We start from the raw sequence: 19,441 nt of genomic DNA on the forward strand, positions 1-19,441 counted from the left end.
CTGGTTCTTCTCCAAGGCATCTCTCCACCCCACCCGCACCCCCAAGGTTGCATGAAGACATTCATAACAGGAATGAACTATGGCTGAAGGGATAGGTCACACCTGATGCCATCATGCCTATGTGGGTTGCTTTAATAAGAAATCACCCCATTTTGCCACTAGAGTTGACTATAACCAGTCCCTCCCTCTATGACATAGACAAGGTTGGATAGAATGAAGTAATGGACTTCTGACAGTCCCAGGCTTCCTGTTTATCAGTACCTGTGTACTCATAAGCTGATTTAGGTTCAGAGTTAATAATGGGGCTGATTTCTTGTTTACTTGTTTCCCTTAATATTAAAGAACTAAGCTGAATCATGTTCCAGATACTGACCTCCTGCTGGCCTTGTGTAAAGGCAACTGAAGAGACACGAAGGTAATACTGTAATTATTTCTCTAGACCTGTTCCACCATTTCCTCCAATGTACCTGCCCACAATCCCTCAAAGGACAAATCTTTATGATATATATTATTAGGGGAAGTGACTAAGTAGTGTCTACAAGATTAGGGACAGGGTTGGGGGAGGATGGCCAATTCTACAAGGCAAGTGAATCAGGGAAGAAAAGCATCCTTGGAGGCTTTGGGGAGGGGTCCCCACACCACCTTCTACCACCTGGCTGTGCCTTTTATGACTGCATTGGAACCACTGCAGGCAGAGCCCCAAACACCAAGGAAGAGTATAATTCTTTCTTTAGCTTAAGAACTAACAGTACTTTTAAGGCTTTGGCTCATTTTCCTTTTCCATTTCTAGGAATGTGACCATCATTATCATTGGACTGGACAACTCAGGCAAAACTGTTCTTGTGGAGGTGTTCCAGAGACGTAAGGAATTGAGAGTATTAGATCCTGGTTTAGGTCTCCCATGGGTCCCAGCGACCAATGAAACAATCATTCCTTCCTAGCCTTACTTCATGACCCTTGAGTTTCCTCTTTTGAAGGTAAACACTTCCTAACACACACACACACACACACACACACACACACACACACACTCCCTCTCCCTCTCTCTCTCTCTCTCTCTCTCTCCCTCCCTCCCTCCCTCCCTCCCTCCCTCCCTCCCTCTCTCTCTCTCTCTCTCTCTCTCTCTGCTCTCCGCTCTCCTCGGGTGTTATCAGCCTGTTTATGTAATGTCTGTCACCTGCTCCCTTTATAAGATATCCTAATTGAAGGTCTTCTCATAATGTCAGTATGAATGAACTCAGACTATGTAAAGCACTGCAGTCGATTAGGAAGGATAGCATGTTTGAAAGTGTCTAGTTTCAGAGCTCAATTAAAGTGGAATTTGGTCTAGATAAGAGAGACAAGTGGGGGATGATGAAGAAGTTCAATAACGTGAAACTCTTTGTGACAGTTCATATAGAGGGTTGGAGCTTGAGAAATGGTGTCAGTTCAGAAACGTGCAAGTTTAATACCAAATCTCCAGTTTAATACCTTGACATTTCAAGAAGCCATTACACAGAATTTCAGGGAGCTACTTTTCTGGTTGTGAAGACACAGCTAACTGCTAGCCAATCAAAGAGCCCAGCACAGTGGTTGGCACAGGATGCCCTCCACTGATTTTTATTAAATAAAAGAAGGGTTATGATGAGGTGGTTGTTTTATGTAGGCTGGCAGCAATCTACAACGTAGAGGAAAGGGCTAACTTGACTCCTCTGCCTCTGGCCTACTTGAAGCCAGCATCAATTTCGTTGAAATACAGCAACAGCCTGCTGGCTGATCTTGCCGTCTGTAGTTGTCTCCCCAGTATTCAGTCCACACAGCTGCCCGAAGGACTTAATGCAAACATCTGATCATGACCCAACCCTGCATGAAACCACTCAATGCCTCCCTGTTGTCATCAAAATAAAACTTAAGTTTCTCAGCTGCACACAAGGAAGGCCCTCCACAATCTGGTCCCTGATTTCTCCAGCTTCACTTCCCATGCTCTGCACATAGGCCCCCTGATGGAGCCAAAACAAATGACTTGCCATTCATCTGCCACTATACCATTCTAGTTCACATGCCCACACTTGCTGTACATGCTCTCCTGCTACCTAGTATTTCATCCCCTCCATCATCTACCTGCTTAATCAGATGCCTCAAGACACAGCCTAAGCTTGACCTCAGGAAAGCCATCCCTGACGCCCAGCGCCTCCTTCTTCAGCTCCTACTCTATTCTGTGCCTCCCTCGATCATGCACTTATCACAACATCATTGCACAACTGCAAGTCCATCCCCTACACTGCGAGCCCCTGAGGAAAAATAATGGATTTTTTCAGCTCTGTATCTTCAGTCTCTGTACTTTCAGTACGTTCAGGTAGGTACTCATTCACTTGTGGAATGAATGTTCTCCCTCATTCCACCATTCTCCTCAGGCTACATGTTGCCTCATTCCAACTTTTCCCTCTCTTCCCCTCCCCCCACCCTCGGAGTGGTAGCCCCAAGCACATTTTAGCCAATGGTTCAGCCTGGTATCCCACCTTATGGGCAGCAGACTTGACTCTGCCTCTCCCAATTCTCTGATTGGCAGAAATGGTAGAAAGGTAAGCAGCAGCAAGAAAATCAAGGAGCCAGGGTAAATCACAAGATTACTGATAAAAGTGGGGATAATTTTTAGAGCCCAACTCAGCCCCACCCCTAGATTCCCATCCAGTCTGGGTGGGGCCTGGGAATCTATATTTTAAGAACTCCCCAGGCCTTTCAGTTGGCCAGTCAGCTTTGAGAAGCACTCATCTGTAATTAGCCCTATGCTATTTTGCCTAGGAGAATAGCATCTGCTTTCCATTTTAATTCCTAGAGGACAGAGCCTGGAGTCTGTTTAATTTGTTACTGTATAACCTGCCTTGTGGTTGGTGAATAACTTGGGGCTGATACATAAACCAATAGGTTTATGGTTGTGACTTCATTCACGGAGAAGTTTTTAATGGCTAAGAAGCAAAGTGCCACTGATGTCACATTCTAAAGAACATCTCAGGCCACCTCTGTCCGTGCAGGACTGCCAGAGTCAATCTAGTAGGTTCCTCTGTACCCAAAATGCAATAGCTTGCCCCCCCACCAGCTCCTGCAAATGTTCATGATTGCCGAAAACAGATAATAGCCTAGGGAGGAAGTTCCAATCTACAAGTAGTAACTTGTGTGAATATCTGAAGGCACCAGCTATAAAATCTTTTGGGACATAAGCCATTATCATTAACATCATTCACTATAATTGTTTAGTCTGGCATGGTCATATGGGGCAAGGAACCCAAGCATGAGCACAAGCAGGTGCCCTAAATGAGGGCGTTTAAAGCAGTTTCTCTCAAACCCGGCTATACATTTCAATCATCTGGGGAGCTTTAAAAGAAAATGCTGCCTGAGCCCCGCCCCAGATCTATGGCATCAAACTCTCAGAGAGTGAGGCCTAATGTCATAGGTTTTAAAAGCTCCACAGGTGATCCTGGAGCATAGTGAGTACTGAGAGCCAAAAATCAGAATCACCTGAAGAGCTTTCACACCAACTGATCTGGGACCTGAAGGTTCAGATATTTTGGCCTGGAGAAAGCCCAGGGAATCAAAACCTTAACAAGCGCACCAGATGATGCTGAGACACAACAGGCATGAATTTTACTGCTCTTTAAGGCAGTGGGTCTCAAAATGTAAGGTGCAGAAGAATCACCTGGGGATTTTGTTAAATGTCGGAGTTTGCTAAACATACAGATGCTTGGGTCCCAAGCCTAGGGATTCTGATTCATTTGGTGCAGGGTAGGACTTAACAATCACCCACATGTAACTCTAAAGCAGACAGTCCCCAAACTATGCTTTATGCAACACTCTGCTAGGGATATAGAGATGGATTCATCTCAGTACCTGTCCTCAGAGTGTTTATAAATTAATAGAGGAAATAAGAGAAATGTAAATTTTCAGGGGACAACTTCTGGTGGCTTCTAGGGTTTGCCAACAACACATTGAATTATTGAAGAATTGGTAAGGTTTCAAGTAAAAAAAAAAACGGGGAAGATAACATAAAGCTTGCACTGATACAGAAAACAAGATTTTAAAATTACCTTTAGAGTTTTCACCTATTCACTTATTATTTTTAAGTAGTCTAATACAGACATAACAAATAACACATCAAAGCTGTGACTGAGGGCTTCCTTGGTGGTGCAGTGGTTAAGAATCCGCCTGCCAATGCAGGGGACACGGGTTCGAGCCCTGGTCCAGGAAGATCCCACATACCGCAGAGCAACTAAGCTCCTGCGCCACAACTACTGAGCCTGCGCTCTAGAGCCCGTGAGCCACAACTACTGAGCCCACGTGCCACAACTACTGAAGTCCGCACGCCTAGAGCCCGTGCTCTGCAACAAGAGAAGCCACAGCAATGAGAAGTCTGCGCACTGCAACAAAGAGTAGCCCTCGCTCGCCGCAACTAGAGAAAGCCCACACGCAGCAACATAGACCCAACGCAGCCAAAAATAAATAAATTAAATAAATTAATTAATTTAATTAAAAAAAAAGCTGTGACTGAAAATTATATGTTCTGTGAAAGCTATAATTAAAAATAAATCATTGACTAACATAAAAACAGAAGAGGACATTATGAGATGACATTAAAATGTAATAATATGTACATATACACACATATAGAGAGACATGTATACATGTGAATGTGTGTATAATCATAAATTTCCAAAGATCTGAAAGCATCCTATTAACTTCTCAGCTAAACGACTTATTCTGGCAATCCTATGGAAAATGTTCCAGGTAGATTTGAAACTATAAATAAGAAGCTACTGATTCTGGTCTTAGAACTCCCAGGTGTGAGTGTAGAGAATCTATAAAATCATTTTATTACTAATATGGGCAGAGAGCTGGGCCAGAACTGTCAGTTGAACAGACTGGAATGGGTCTGCAGACTGTCACGCTGAACCACATTTCTCTGGGGGCTGAGTGAGGGGTGGAATGCCCTGTGGAATTGTATGGTCTGGCCATAGCCTTGAAAGGGCAAAGGTACCTGAGTTTGGCATGGTTTCTCGGAGGAGATAGGAGGAAGAGGACTTCATACGCTCATCCACAGTAACAGGCACCATAAACGTTTACTGAACACCTACTGTGCATAAGGGAATGCAGAGCCCCTCCCTCACAGAGCTTAGATTTTAGCTGGGGAGACAGGACACACACAGAATGAGGTGAAGGACCAGTTTAACAGATCACGTGTTCAACAAGAGAGAGAGAGAAGTGAGAGCTGGACTGGTCAGAGAAGCTTCCTAAAGTAAGTGGTACTTGAGCTGGGCCTTGAAGAAAGGATGCGAGAGAAGAGCATCCTGTTAGTTCATTCATTCATTCATTCACTCATCAAATTCATTCAACAAATATTTATTGAGCACCTGTGTGCCAACCTCTGTGCTTGGCATTATGTATATAACAGTAAGTAAAACTGAAGGGGTTCCTATCCTGTTGCAGTTTATAACCCAGATAAATAAATCATAGAATTTATAACACTGTAATATGCGCTGTGATAGTGGTAAGCCCAGAAGAAAGGCACCTTATCCGGACTGGGGGATGGTGGTGTGAGAGAAGACTTTCTAGAAGGAACAAGATCTAAGTTGATATTTAAAAAACAAAATAGGTGTTAACGAAGCAGAGAGTAGTGGAAGAGTGTTCTAACCAGCAGGAATAGCATCTTGTGAAGGCCCAGGGCAAAAAGAGCATGACATTCATGTGGAGTGGCAGGTAGAGAGGCACATGAGTCAGGAAGCATAGGGAGGAATAGACTGGGTACCAGGGACCCTGGACACCAGTCAGGGAAGAGATGGATCTGGCAGGTTAGAAGGCAAAGGAGTCTGTATTCTATCTTCGGAGCAGTGGGTACTCACGGAAGGTTACTGAGCCAGGAGAGGGTAGCATGAACAAAGTGTGGTTTAGGAGGATGGATTGGCGAGCATGAGCCGGATGGCAGGATACATTCGTAGGATTCCTCAGGGCAGGCTCTAGTCAAAGTTCAGATCATCGTTTAACAAATTCTTTCATCTAACTATAGCCCCGTTTTGTTGTTGCTTCTCCTCTCTTCCCCTATGCATAGTACTCCCCAGTAGGATGGGCGGTTGTATGAAACCTGAACTGACCACAGTCCTGCTGGATGATTATGAAGTTTCCATCTACGACCTGAAAGGAGACAGTAAGGGCCGAGAAATCTGGCCAAACTACTACGCGCAGGCACATGGACTTGTTTTTGTCCTGGATTCCAGTGACTCAGCGCGCATGCAGGAAGTGAAGGTCATCTTACCACGCCTGCTGTCTGATGAAAGAGTGGCCGGGAAACCCATCCTACTGTAAGAGTCTGCCTTTGTGTCCAATTTCCCCTTCCCATTTTGTGCCTTTAGAAGAGAAGTAGACAGCGGAAGGGTTAAGTGGTCCCTGTGTCACATCCAGTTAGACCTCCTCTCCTCTTTGGCTGAAGGGGAGTGGCCCAGTCCTCTGGGGGCTGTTTTCAAGAGCCACTTTCTACCAGGCGCTGCCATGGGGGAACCTGTTACCTAACTGTGCAAAGGTAACTTTGAAGGCAAGCATCAGAGGGAAATGGAGAGTAATATCTGGATCTTCCACTGCACCCCCCGCCCCAACCCATCCCTCGACTCTTCCTGAAGACTGCCTTCCTAAATTTGCTTCTTTTTTCTGGCTTCGGTCTTTGACCCTGAGATGATGGCAGAAAACCCCTATTTTGTATATTCAACGCCAATGGCCTCCTCTCTTGGAAAACTGCCCGAGAGTTATGTAACTAACTCTTACCCCAGGATGATGATTCAGGTGGCCTGTCAATCCTCACCCCTCCCCCACTCCCTTTTACCCTTTTTTGTTCCTCGTTAGGACCCCCAACTCAAGCGTGGACAGAGTTTGGGGGAGGATGTAGAAGCGCCAAATTCGTTTGTATCCCAGTTAGCGATTCTAATTAAAGTTTGATGGTGCAGTGTAGAGGAAGTGAGAAATGAGGCCTGGGGATTATCTCGGATTCAAATTACTTGTGCTATTCTTTCCTCCACTGAGAGTTGGCTAGAAAAATGTCGGGCTCACCTCACTGGGTATGGCTTAAAAGCTAGTCCCTGGATATGTAGCAGCTGTACCAGAATTGGTTGTCCCCCTCTTTCCCTTCTTTTCTTTCCCTTGGCCTCTATCTCAGTTTTACTCTTCCTCTCTTCTTCCCTCCCTCTCTCCAATGCCCGGCTTTAGCCTGGCCAACAAGCAAGACAAGAAGGACGCCTTGCTACTTAGTGATATTACTGAATATCTGCTGCTGGAAAGGCTAACGAAGAAGAACCAGTCCCTGTGCCGAATCGTAAGTGTCCAGCCCTCCCCTCCCTTGTCCTCTCAAGCAAGGCCAATGCCTCCCTTGGCCCATAATCAGCCTCCCATGCCGGGTCTTAGGCAAAGCCTCTCTTTGCCAGGCAACAACTACAGTGACGATTTCTGACTCAACAGTGATAATAAATATCCCACTCTTACAACACTTTCACATCTGTTTTCTCATTAGGCCTGCAAAATAGCTCTTTAAAGTTGGAAGTTTCAATAGCCTCATTTTATGGTTAAGAAAGTTAAGGCTCAGAGACTCTGAGTGACTTGTCCGAGGTCACACAGCCAAGACATTACACTTGATTAAAGGATCTTAGCTTTTGTACCTTTCATATACCTTCTCAGGACTGAATGCTGAGTATCTCCTAGGAAGTCTTAAGAGCCTCTCTAGGCACAGCAGAGCTTATGTGCACGTGTGCTCTTTGGCTGAGGGTGACTGGGACTGTGAGCCCCAGGGGTCCCAGGCTGCTGGGCTGGAGCCTTCTCTTCTCTTTTTGTCACAGGAGCCCTGTTCAGCCATCAGAAGCCTCCGAAGAAGGAACCATGAGCCTATAATTGGAAGCCTGCGCTGGCTGTTATCTGCCATTGGGGATAAATATGAAGAGCTGTGTGCTCGCCAACAGCCACTCCCATCGAGCATCCCAGCCTCCAAGGGCACCACCAGAGGCTTTGGGGAAATACGCTCATCAGACAGGTACCGAGCTGTCTCTATTAGGTGTACTGATAAGAAGAGATGCAAAAGTCAGTCTTCAACATAAGCAGTGAGTTCTGGGAGGGGCATGGATTCTGTGCGGTGCTGAGCAAGTCTCTCAAGATCAGTTGGCCCAAATGGGGCGAGGGCAGTGACCACAAACATACCAACATTGTTAGGTACACCCTCCCCTCGGCACAATTTAAGTGGTCACGTCAGTGGGATGAGTTAAGTCATCAGTATTAGATCGTCTCCAAAAGAGGGTTTCAATTCCCTGGTTTGTCACAGAGAGGAGGAAAGGAGCACGAGCCCCTTAAGGAGCTTACTGGCAATATTCTATGGCTAAATGCCCTGGAGGTGCCCCACATTCTCCGCTTCCTGTTCTCTGATCATCCCAATGATAAGGAAAGATGGGAGGGAACAGGAATATGGAAAAGAAGAAGAAAAAAAAAAGAAAACGGGGTGATCAAGGTTTTGAGGAATAAAAGGACTAAATGTCCTCTTGTTCTGTTGTCCGTTTAATTGTTCCAAAGACATATGGCAGGGCTGGGGGGATAGCTGGATTTGATTAAGGAGCTTGCATCTGTTTTCACTATGGCTTTGTCCTTTCTATCTTCCCCAGCTTCACTACCAGGATGGGAAACTCCAAAGAAAAAAGACAGTGCCTAGGACAACACTCAATGGAACCTAAGCCTCTAAAGCCAATCCTACAGGTAAGTGGCTCATTAAATGTTATTGCCCCAGGGACCAATCCCTGAGCTCTCGGGCACCAACTGACTTTTTTTTTCCTTCATCTTCCTGCTATACAGAAAGAAGGTGTAAGAACAAGACCTAAAAAGAACACATCAGTAACATTTGCTTTAGACGAACCCGAGGAGGAGCATGAGTGTTATGGGGAAAATGGAGCTCGTAACACCACTGAGCTTTGCTACAATGAGAGCCCCCAGCTCCATATGCCAAGGAAATCTTTTTGAAGGTAATCCTGGATCAGTGGTTAGTCAGAGAAGAAAAGATATAAAGGCCTTTCCTCACAATTTATGAAACAGTATTCCTATTTTGAGTCCAAAACTCTTTTCTCATAATATGGTTGGTGGTCAGAAGAAAGAAATGTAGATGAAGTGCTTGGGGATCACCATCTGGCCGTCCAGTATGATGCCCCAAGATCTTTGTTTGGATGTCTATAGGGTTATCTTAAAGGTTATGATTTCCAGTGGTGGAAGTACAAATTGGTACAACCTTTAGGGAGAGTAGTTTGGTTGTATGTCTCCCTCCTACTCTCCCTCTCTCTCTCAATAGATATATATCGAGAACTTTAAAATTGTGGAAACCCTATGAGCCAATCATCTCATGTCTTAAACTGAAGCCAAAGATAATTACACAAGTACACAAAAAGGATGCTCATGGTTGCTTAATCATAGCATTGTGTATAACAGCTAAAAATTGGAAACAAGCTAAATGCCTAACAATAGTGAATGGCTAAATGAATTATGGTGCACCCACACAATGGAATACTATGCAGACCTTAAAAGGGCTAATGTTGACTTATATTTACTGACATGGAAAGTTTTCCACAACCCAAAGTTTTGTTAGAGAAAATGGCAATTGAGAGCACAGCACATATAGCATGATGTGTATACATGCATAGAATATCTGGAGGGGAATCACCAAACACAAGCAGTGGTTTACTCTAGGGGTAAGATTCTAAGTGATTTTGAGAAGAGCCGAGGTACCTTTCTTTGGATTTGTGTATTATTGGACATTTTTTTAATAGTCATATATGATTTCTCCCAATATACTAAAGGCACTAAAAAAATCTGTGAGGACTTAAAGGCCCATTGTTGTAAATGTCTCCTCCATCTCAGTGTTCCTTGGCCCCAGTCTCCACGACGGTAAACTGTTAATATTATAATGTCACTTCTGCTCTCCAAAGGATCTGGCCCTTCAGGCTACCCCAGAGCCTTGGGTTGTTACACCTACACAGAGGGCCCTAGATAGGAACATTGAGGAGGAGAGAGGTACTGCTCTGGGAAGGAGGATGAGAGGTGAGTGGAGGGAATCTGGCAGAAGAGCGGAGGAAGTGTCTTTCTAGATGTCAGAATCTACCCTTAAATCTCTGTCCAAAATTGAAATCCATTTTTCATTTCTATAACCTCAGAACCAAGGGCAAAAAAGAGAGAAGACACCGGGGACCTTGGAAAGTAGCTAACACCCTCCTCACCTGGATGGACAGGAAGCCTGGTGCTTAGCTTTGCTTGCAGTGACTACCTATTTTCTTTCTCTTTTTAGACTTTTAACAGAGCGCTGAAGAGGAAAAGGAAGGGAAGTCAAAAGAAACATCTCATATCCCTCCTTTAGTAAATGGGTTCATCTACAGAACCATTAGGATTATTCAGTTTTTCAATTTCTGTTTGTTAGTACCTCTACAGTCCCCCTACAACTCCACCTACTCTAACATAATATCCCTGAGAACTCCCATTGTGCCTGTACATCGACATTCGAGCCATCAAATGAATCTTATCCCCACCGAGAGGCTCAAGAACAGTTAGGGGGCATCCGTTTGAGAGTGAAGACGACGTTGGCAAAGAAGATCAGAGCCTTGACGTCTTTGTACCCAGATGCTCCTGATGAAGTTTGTGAACAACATGTTGTGGGTGACCAACTGCAGTTGAGCCTTAGAAGTACAGGGTCAGTTTAGAATTACATTTTCCCCCTATGTTCTTGGGTGGAAGGGGACTGGCATAAATAAATAAAACTGTTCTGCTGAGAATTATGCTCTGCTGAATCATTTTCAATCACGCCTCTGAAAACAACTCAGTTTTAAATTCCCTACCACTGTCTGAGAAGCCTGGCAACAATTCTTTTGCTGTCCCTTCAGGAATAGCAATTGCTGTCTCTCCTAACACTTAGGTTAGGTATGCAAAAACCATACGAGCTTAAACACATTCAACTCTCCATCCCAAGGAGGGCAGTGGTAGTGGTGGTAATCATTCTTCACTATTAGTTCAGCTGTTACTTTCACCATCAATACCACAGCCCCCATTTACTGAGTGCCTTCTGGATGTCAGATGCAGCACTAAGCTCTTCACGTTCATTATCTTATTCACAAAAACCTTGGGGGTAGGCAGTATACCTGCCTGCATTTTACAGATGAAGAAACTAAGGGGTAGGGAAGTTAAATAACTTATCCAAGGTCTCACAGCCTGTAAGATGCAGAGCAGGGAACCAAATCCAGATCTGACTCTAGAGCTACTTTAGGCCAGAAAGATCTGCTTATGCTTTTCTCACACTCTACCCAGAAAGAGAAAGCTATACCCAGGAAAAATGCTGAAGCTTCACCACGCCCATGTCAGGAGAACTACATTGACAGCAATAAGCACACCCATGGTAGTGGCAGACACGGGTGAATGAGCACTTCCATTCTGCAGGACGCTGGGCTAAGTGGTTTACATACATTACTGCCTTGCATCGTCACAAGCCTATGAGGTCGGTTCTATTATCATCATCTTACAGAGGCAGAAACTGATGTTCAGAGAGGTCAAATCATTTGTCCCAGGGCACCCATTAGGAAATGGCAGAACTGGTTTTCAAACTAAGCTCCAACTCCATAACTCATGCTCTTAACTCCTACCCTATATGGTCTCACCAGGCAGTATAAACCAACTAGCCTATAATTGTTTCTGAGAGAGAGAAACCTGGCACATAAGGATCAGTCTCACAACACCATCTGGAGGGCCTGACACTGTCAAAGACTGCAGCATTTGCTATTATGCATTGCATATGGCCTCATGTCCAAGAGGATCACCCCAGGCACTTTGTGGGTCCTTGACAGGATTCTGACTAAGGCTCAGCTTATTAGTCATGGAGCTGGAAGGAACCTTACAGAACCTCTAGTCCAACCCCAGCTGTTATACAGATTAGGAATTTGGTACAGAGAGGTTAAGTGACTTGCCCGTGACTGTAGAGCTGATCACTGACAGACATGCTCCTAAAATCCAGATCTCCAGCATGCCCAAGCCAGTGTGCTATCATCCCTGCCCCAACGTACTACACCCTCTCTGGGGCTTCTCTGGCCACTTTTGACCCACCTACTTTCCTCCAAATTGCCCAATAAATATCACTGGAGAATTCTACTGACAATCATTCTCACCCAGGGACGCAGCAAATATCTCTACTGAAGAACAGTTTTATCAGGCAGGAGACTATAATTCAACAAACCAAGGTTCTTCAGAAAATTGGACCACCCACATTTCTCTTTATGGCATGTATGTCTATGAGGCAGGCATACTTTCTCAGCCAAGAGAGAAGGAAAAGTATGGCTAAAAGGGTGTGAGAATGCTATCTATGAATATGGGCAGGGTGGAGAATTTAGGATGCAACGACCTCTGACAAAACTGAATTTCAGTATATCGGCATACTTCCCTTTGTACAATATATGTGTTCCTGGGTGTCAACCAAATTTTCCTACATAAAAATCTATCAACCAAAAATATTTAAAGAGGGCTTCCCTGGTGACAGAGTGGTTAAGAATCCGCCTGCCAATGTAGGGGACACAAGTTCCAGCCCTGGTCCGGGAAGATCCCACATGCTGCGGAGCAACTAAGCCTGCGTGCCACAACTACTGAAGCCCACACGCCTACAGCCCACGCTCTGTAACAAGAGAAGCCACTGCAATGAGAAGCCCACACACCTCAACGAAGAGTAGCCCCTGCTCGCCATAACTAAAGAAAGCCCGCAGGGAGCAACGAAGACCCAATGCAGCAATCAATCAATCAATCAATAATAATAAAATGAATAAATAATAAAATGAATAAATAATAAATAAAAATTTAAAGAATATCCCCCAACACAGCCAGCATACTCTTATTTATTTAACATCTTTACTTAAGTATAATTGCTTTACAATGTTTAGTTGCTGCTGTATAACAAAGTGAATCAGCTATATGTATGCATATATCCCCATATCCCCTCCCTCTTCTGTCTCCCTCCCACCTTCCCTATCCCACCCCTCTAGGTGGTCACAAAGCACCGAGCTGACCTCCCTGTGCTATGTGGCTGCTTCCCACTAGCGATCTATTTTACATTTGGTAGTGTGTATATGTCAACGCTATTCTCTCACTTCGTCCCAGCTTACCCTTCCCCCTTCCCGTGTCCTCAAGTCCATTCTCTACATCTGTGTCTTTATTCCTATTCTGCCCCTAGGTTCTTCAGAACCATTTTTTTCCCTTAGATTCCATATATATGTGTTAGCATACAGTATTTGTTTTTCTCTTCCTGACTTACTTCACTCTGTATGACAGACTCTAGGTCCATCCACCTCACTACAAATAACTCAACTTCATTTCTTTTTATGGCTGAGTAATATTCCATTTTACATATGTGCCACATTTTCTTTATCCATTCATCTGTCGGTGGACACTTAGGTTGCTTCCATGTCCTGGCTATTGTAAACAGTGCTGCATGAACACTGTGGTACATGACTCTTTTTGAATTGTGGTTTCTCAGGGTATATGCCCAGTAGTGGGATGGCTGGGTCATATGGTAGTTCTATTTTTAGTTTTTTAAGGAAACTCCATACTGTTCTCCATTGTGGCTGTATCAGTTTACATTCCCACCAACAGTGCAAGAGGGTTCCCCTTTCTCCACACCCTCTCCAGCATTTACTGTTTGTAGATTTTTTGATGATGGCCATTCGGACCGGTGTGAGGTGATACCTGATTGTAGTTTTGATTTGCATTTCTCTAATGATTAGTGATGTTGAGCATCCTTTCATGTGTTTGTTGGTAATCTGTCTATCTTCTTTGGAGAAATGTCTATTTAGGTCTTCAGCCCATTTTTGGATTGGGTTGTTTTTTTGATATTGAGCTGCATGAGCTATTTATATATTTTGGAGATTAATCCCTTGTCAGCTGCTTCATTTGTAAATATATTCTCCCATTCTGAGGGTTGTCTTTTCATCTTGTTTATGGTTTCCTTTGCTGTGCAAAAGCTTTTAAGTTTCATTAGGTCCCATTTGTTTATTTTTGTTTTTATTTCCATTTCTCTAGGAGGTGGGTCAAAAGGATCTTCCTGTGATTTATGCCACAGAGTGGTCTGCCTAGGTTTTCCTCTGAGAGTTTTATAGTGTCTAGCCTTACATTTAGGTCTTTAATCCATTTTGAGTTTATTTTTGTGTATGGTGTTAGGGATTGTTCTAATTTCATTCTTTTACATGTAGCTGTCCAGTTTTCCCAGCACCACTTATTGAAGAGGCTGTCTTTTCTCCACTGTATATTCTTACCTCCTTTATCAAAGACAAGGTGACCAAATGTGCATGGGTTTATCTCTGGGCTTTCTATCCTGTTCCACTGATCTATATTTCTGTCTTTGTGCCAGTACCATACTGTCTTGATTACTGTAGCTTTGTAGTATAAAGTCCAGGAGCCTGATTCCTCCAGCTCCGTTTTTCTTTCTCAAGATTGCTTTGGCTATTCGGGGTCTTTTGTGTTTCCATACAAATTGTGAAATTTTTTGTTCTAGTTCTGTGAAAAATGCCATTGGTGGTTTGATGGGGATTGCATTGAATCTATAGTCATTTTCACAATGTTGATTCTTTCAATCCAAGAACATGGTATATCTCTCCATCTGTTTGTATCATCTTTAATTTCTTTCATCAGTGTCTTATAGTTTTCTGCATACAGGTCTTTTCTCTCCTTAGGTAGGTCTATTCCTAGGTATTTTATTCTTTTTGTTGCAATGGTAAATGGGAGTGTTTCTTTAATTTCTCTTTCAGATTTTTCATCATTACTGTATTCTTATTTATTTTTGAGTGAATAATTTTGTTGCTGCAGGGTGTTAGCATACTCCAAACCCCTTATCAAGCTGGGTGACCGAGCAATTTCCCCCAGTGAAGACAGGAATAAGAGTACGTACCTCACGGGCTTGTTGGGAGAATCAAAGGGGACAATCCAGAGCAAAATGCTTAGCAGAGTGCCTGGCACATAATAAGTAGCTCATGAAATGTTAGCTACTATTATTATGATTAGGGGAGGATCTTAGATCATTAGATAGCTATACCTCCTTTCTGGGAGAAGTATCCTCTTTTCTGCAAAGAACAACCCAAAGGGAGATGTCTTAGATTCTAAAATACAAATAGTATAGGGAGCTAGGGTAAGTATAACCACTGCCAACCAATGATTCCCAGGTTTGAGAATCCTAAACCTGCCAAAAAGGTCTTACAAATCTGTCTTAGCGTGGCAGCCCAGGGACCAAGATCAGCGAGAGTTTCTTGAGCCTTGAGGGTAAATTTTCTTTCAGGCAAGTGGTTGCCTTGGAGTTTCATTGTCAAGGTCTTGGCCTCCCTCCTCCAGGATTTTTAAAGTCTAGCTCCTGTCAGAGACACTTCGAACATATGACCCTGGCCCATCATTCAACAAGCCCCATGTGGCTCCGGGTACTTGTCCATTTTGTCTTGCAAGACAGGCCTGGGCTTTTGGACTAGAGAATTCTATATGTTTAGGTAGAGGGGTCCCTCTGCTCTGAATGGTTTTTACTCCTGAAATCTTGTTACTACTCTTCATATACTGTTTCTACCCGCCCTGTATTGTCCAATCAGTAAGGCTGGTATCCAGTATGATCTGCAGAACATGGGTCAGAGATTCAGTACACCATAAGGGTTAAGGAAGAACTGTGGTAATTTAGGGTTGGAGATGGAAACCAAGAATAGCTAACCTAGTCACAAATCCCATGGAGATTTGAGTGTTTGGGCCATCCCAGTGGTGTTTATAATATCACTCTTCCCTCCCAGTATCCTATTAAAAATCACTTGTTTTCAAGGCAGTTGCAACTGGCAAGACCTAACCAAATACACCGAGCACAACACCACTCAGGAGAATTTTGCCAATTAGCATCCTTAACTATAAAACACCATTGGCTATGGGTGGAGTAGGGCTCATGCCTGGACTCACTGCTTTGTCACTCACCCCTGTAAACCCTTTATTGGATGGGCCAAACTTAGATTTCTGACAGGAAGGGGTGTAGAGAACAGGAGCTCTATCGCCCAGCTTTCCAGAACTTGAAACCATCCCCCCATCCCACTTTATTTTCACAGGTGTGCCTAAAAGAACTGCAGCCATGGCGCCCCTGACCTGTGCCTTATTCCTTTAGCTATAATAATCCATCCTCCCACTCCTCCTTGCCTTTTCTTCCATATCAAGTTCTGTGGGAAACACAGGTGGAGTTGTTATCCCCAGGCAAGAGAGAAAGCAGCAGGAACTTCCTGCTGTTGGCAGGGAGATAGTATCAGCTGAGGGTCGTGGGAGTCGGGGGGGCTTGTACTTCCACTCCGGTGCCCCTGAAGTGCCCGGCTCAGGTTCACGGAGCCCGGGAGGCTCTGCTGTCAGGTGTCGGGCAGAGCGATGTTAACAAAGCGCTCAAACTGCGCTGTTCGATGATGACTCAAGAATCCCACGCAATCCCACGCTCCTGCCAGTCGCCACTTCCAGGAGCTAAAATAGACCTCTGATGCTAAGAGACAGCAGGCCTTTTATATCTGCTCAGAAAAATGAGCCCAGCCCTAAGAACTATCCTGCTATTCGATACAATGCAATGTTATACGGCCATTAAAGATACCAATTATGCACACTGTGCAGGTGGGAACCAGAATGTGAAATAATGTTACATGAAAACAGCAAAATAGGAAATAGGTACACATGCCGATCAGAACTACGGAAAACACACATCGAAGAGTTCATCCCTAAAGAACCAAAGAGAATGAAGAGCACCACAGTCCTTTGAGTTTCCACCCACCCACACACACACCACACCTTTTATTATAATACACTTTTCTAAAACTGTCGTGCTGGTCATGCTAGGTTACTGAGGCACCTGCCTTTTAAGTGACACAGGAGTTAACTCTGCAGATCATTTAATTCAGGGAATAAAGAAGAACTGAATGCTAAGGGGGCTGGTGCTTTAAAATGACTGGATTCTTCCTCTTCCCACTCCCCTTCTCAAGATCAGGGCACATTATCATTTCAGGTTTAGCACTCCAATGAGAAATTCCTTCAAAACACCTAGCCCACCAAACTCTAAGATGGGAGTTTAAGGAAACATGTATTTGGACCTCTCTGAAGTTGGACTGCTGTGTTTTGAACTTAGCTAGCTTATATGGAGAGAAAGGAACTGTTTTTTGATAGGCTGCCAGAAATTCCTTATTGAAAAAGAATTGCTAAATTCTCTCCCCCAGCCCCACCCCCTGTCACCTTGTCACTGGTAGTGCTTACAGTTAGCCAAACATCTAGCACATATTTGGGTGTCTGGGTGAGCACTATTCTCTTTCTGGGGTCCTGGCTTCAACACCTGCCCAGACTTGGTTTTTCTAGAATTAGCTTCCAATCAGTATGTTTAGTTTTTTTTTTTTTTTTTATAAATTCTTTTTTTTTTTTTAATTATTTATTTATTTATTTTTGGCTGTGTTGGGTCTTCGTTTCTGTGCGAGGGCTTTCTCTAGTTGCGGCAAGCGGGGGCCACTCTTCATCGCGGTGCGCGGGCCTCTCACTATCGCGGCCTCTCTTGTTGCGGAGCACAGGCTCCAGACGCGCAGGCTCAGTAATTGTGACTCACGGGCCCAGCTGCTCCACGGCATGTGGGATCTTCCCAGACCAGGGCTCGAACCCGTGTCCCCTGCATTGGCAGGCAGATTCTTAACCACTGCGCCACCAGGGAAGCCCAGTATGTTTAGTTTTTAAAAGACTATGTGTAGGTTTTTTTTTTAAACTTTGTATTTTGAAATAATTTTAGATTTACAGAAGAGTTGTAAATATAGTACAAAGAGTTCCCATATACCCTTCACCCAGCTTCCCCTAAGGTTAACACCTCATATAACTCTGGTACATTGATCAAAACTATGACATTAACGTTAGCACAATACTATTTACTAAACTACAGACTTCATTCAGATTTCACCAGTTTTTCCACTAATGTCCTTCTTCTGTGCAGGATCCAATCCAGGATCCCATGCAGTGATTATATATAGAATGTTTAGTTAAAAAAAAATCACCCCTAGAAACAAGTTTCCTTCTAGGAGGTGGAACAGGTAAGCCAGTAGGTGTCTGGGCAATTTATGATCCTGAGCTATTCTACCCAGAAGGGAACTCTATCACTTCTGTACCAAAGCCCTTAATTCAGAACACCTCATCATGGTTATTTTCAGAAAACATGTCTTACATCAGCACTTCTCACAGTAGTACAAAGGGATTTGACAAGTGGGTTATTTTAGCAACCAATATTATGAGGGTGACAAAATGAGCAGGATGGCCTTATCTGTTTCCTATGTGTCATTTTTCTTCAAACTGTATTGAAACTTTTTACTAGAAGCTATAATATTTGAGTGGAACATAAATGCTGAGAAACACCCACACCAACAGGGAAGGTACTCTTTCCAATGTGTGTTTGGTTTTGTTTGCCTGAAATTAAGTATTGAAATCTTACAAAAACCAAATTGATTAGGTTATTTTGACTCGTTAATCTTGAGAAGAAAGGGAAAGCAGGCTATAACATCCATTTATTCCTTCAACAAATAATCAGATAATCAAGAATAACTCCCCCCTTAATCCATGCCAACTATGTGCCAGGCAATTTGCAAAGTGCTTTACAAATACTGTTTCGTTGACTAGGTCACCACAATCTCATGAAGTAAGTACTATTATTACCCTTCTTTTACAGGTAGAGGGGCAGGGAACAGAGGATTTAAGAGGTTAAGTAACTCACCCAAAGTCACACAGCATAGAGTGATGGAGCCAGAATTCAAGGCTGGGTCAGCCTGATTCCAAAGCTGGTTGTCTTGGCCAGTATGCTATATTGCCGCTCTGAGCACCTGCTACATTTCAGTCACTGCGCTGGGTGCTAGACAGAGATACAACACTGAACAGCCCTTATTCCCTCAAATCTTACAGTCTAGTTGGAGGAGAGAGACCATTAAAGAGCTAAGTAACAGCCCTCTCTTCTCCTTAGGTATTCCTTGGATTGGTTACAAGTAAAGGTGATCAGTAAACGCAATCAGCGAATCCCAACATCTTTATATATTTAAATTCCTTTTTTAGGTCCTCAGAGAAAAGTCCTCTCCCCTCTGTGTACCCTGAGGATCCCTAACAGTTAGGAATAGACTTGAGGATACTGACATGTTCCTCCATTTTGTGGCTCTGGGCTAGATGTCAGCATTGCCCCCCCACCCCCCGCCACTTAGTCTCCTTTGATGAGAAACAATGGGAACTATAATGTGCAGACACATATAATGATGAAATCAAATCAGCTGATGGAAATTTTTAAAGTCTGGGACACAATAATTATATTCCATTTCAACTGTCTTTTCACACTTGCATTAATTGGTGAGCTCTAAGGGAGCTTCAACTGGTTCATGACTATATGGCATTC

The 19,441-nt window shown here is 43.8% G+C and overlaps 2 protein-coding genes across 2 annotated transcripts in view; one reads left to right on the forward strand and one right to left on the reverse strand.

Moving 5' to 3' along the window:
• Positions 1-19,441, reverse strand: part of LOC118889113 (XK-related protein 2-like) — a 108,386-nt gene that overhangs the window by 45,628 nt on the left and 43,317 nt on the right. The window lies entirely within an intron of this gene.
• Positions 357-10,351, forward strand: ARL13A (ADP ribosylation factor like GTPase 13A). The gene is made up of 8 exons (XM_036840769.1): positions 357-415; positions 791-861; positions 6,077-6,326; positions 7,222-7,327; positions 7,845-8,035; positions 8,655-8,745; positions 8,842-9,008; positions 10,319-10,351. Exons 1-7 carry the CDS (start codon positions 357-359, stop codon positions 9,004-9,006), a joined length of 933 nt encoding a protein of 310 aa, XP_036696664.1. The 3' UTR covers positions 9,007-9,008; positions 10,319-10,351.

Source organism: Balaenoptera musculus, chromosome X (genome assembly GCF_009873245.2).
Source record: "Balaenoptera musculus isolate JJ_BM4_2016_0621 chromosome X, mBalMus1.pri.v3, whole genome shotgun sequence".
NCBI lineage: Eukaryota > Metazoa > Chordata > Mammalia > Artiodactyla > Balaenopteridae > Balaenoptera > Balaenoptera musculus.

Excerpts from the sequence above, each read along its gene's own strand:
- ARL13A (XM_036840769.1), top strand. The coding sequence starts at position 357 with ATGTTCCAGATACTGACCTCCTGCTGGCCTTGTGTAAAGGCAACTGAA. Across the intron at positions 7,328-7,844 it reads ACCAGTCCCTGTGCCGAATC|GAGCCCTGTTCAGCCATCAG; the intron begins GTAAGTGTCCAG and ends TTTTTGTCACAG. Across the intron at positions 8,036-8,654 it reads GAAATACGCTCATCAGACAG|CTTCACTACCAGGATGGGAA; the intron begins GTACCGAGCTGT and ends TATCTTCCCCAG.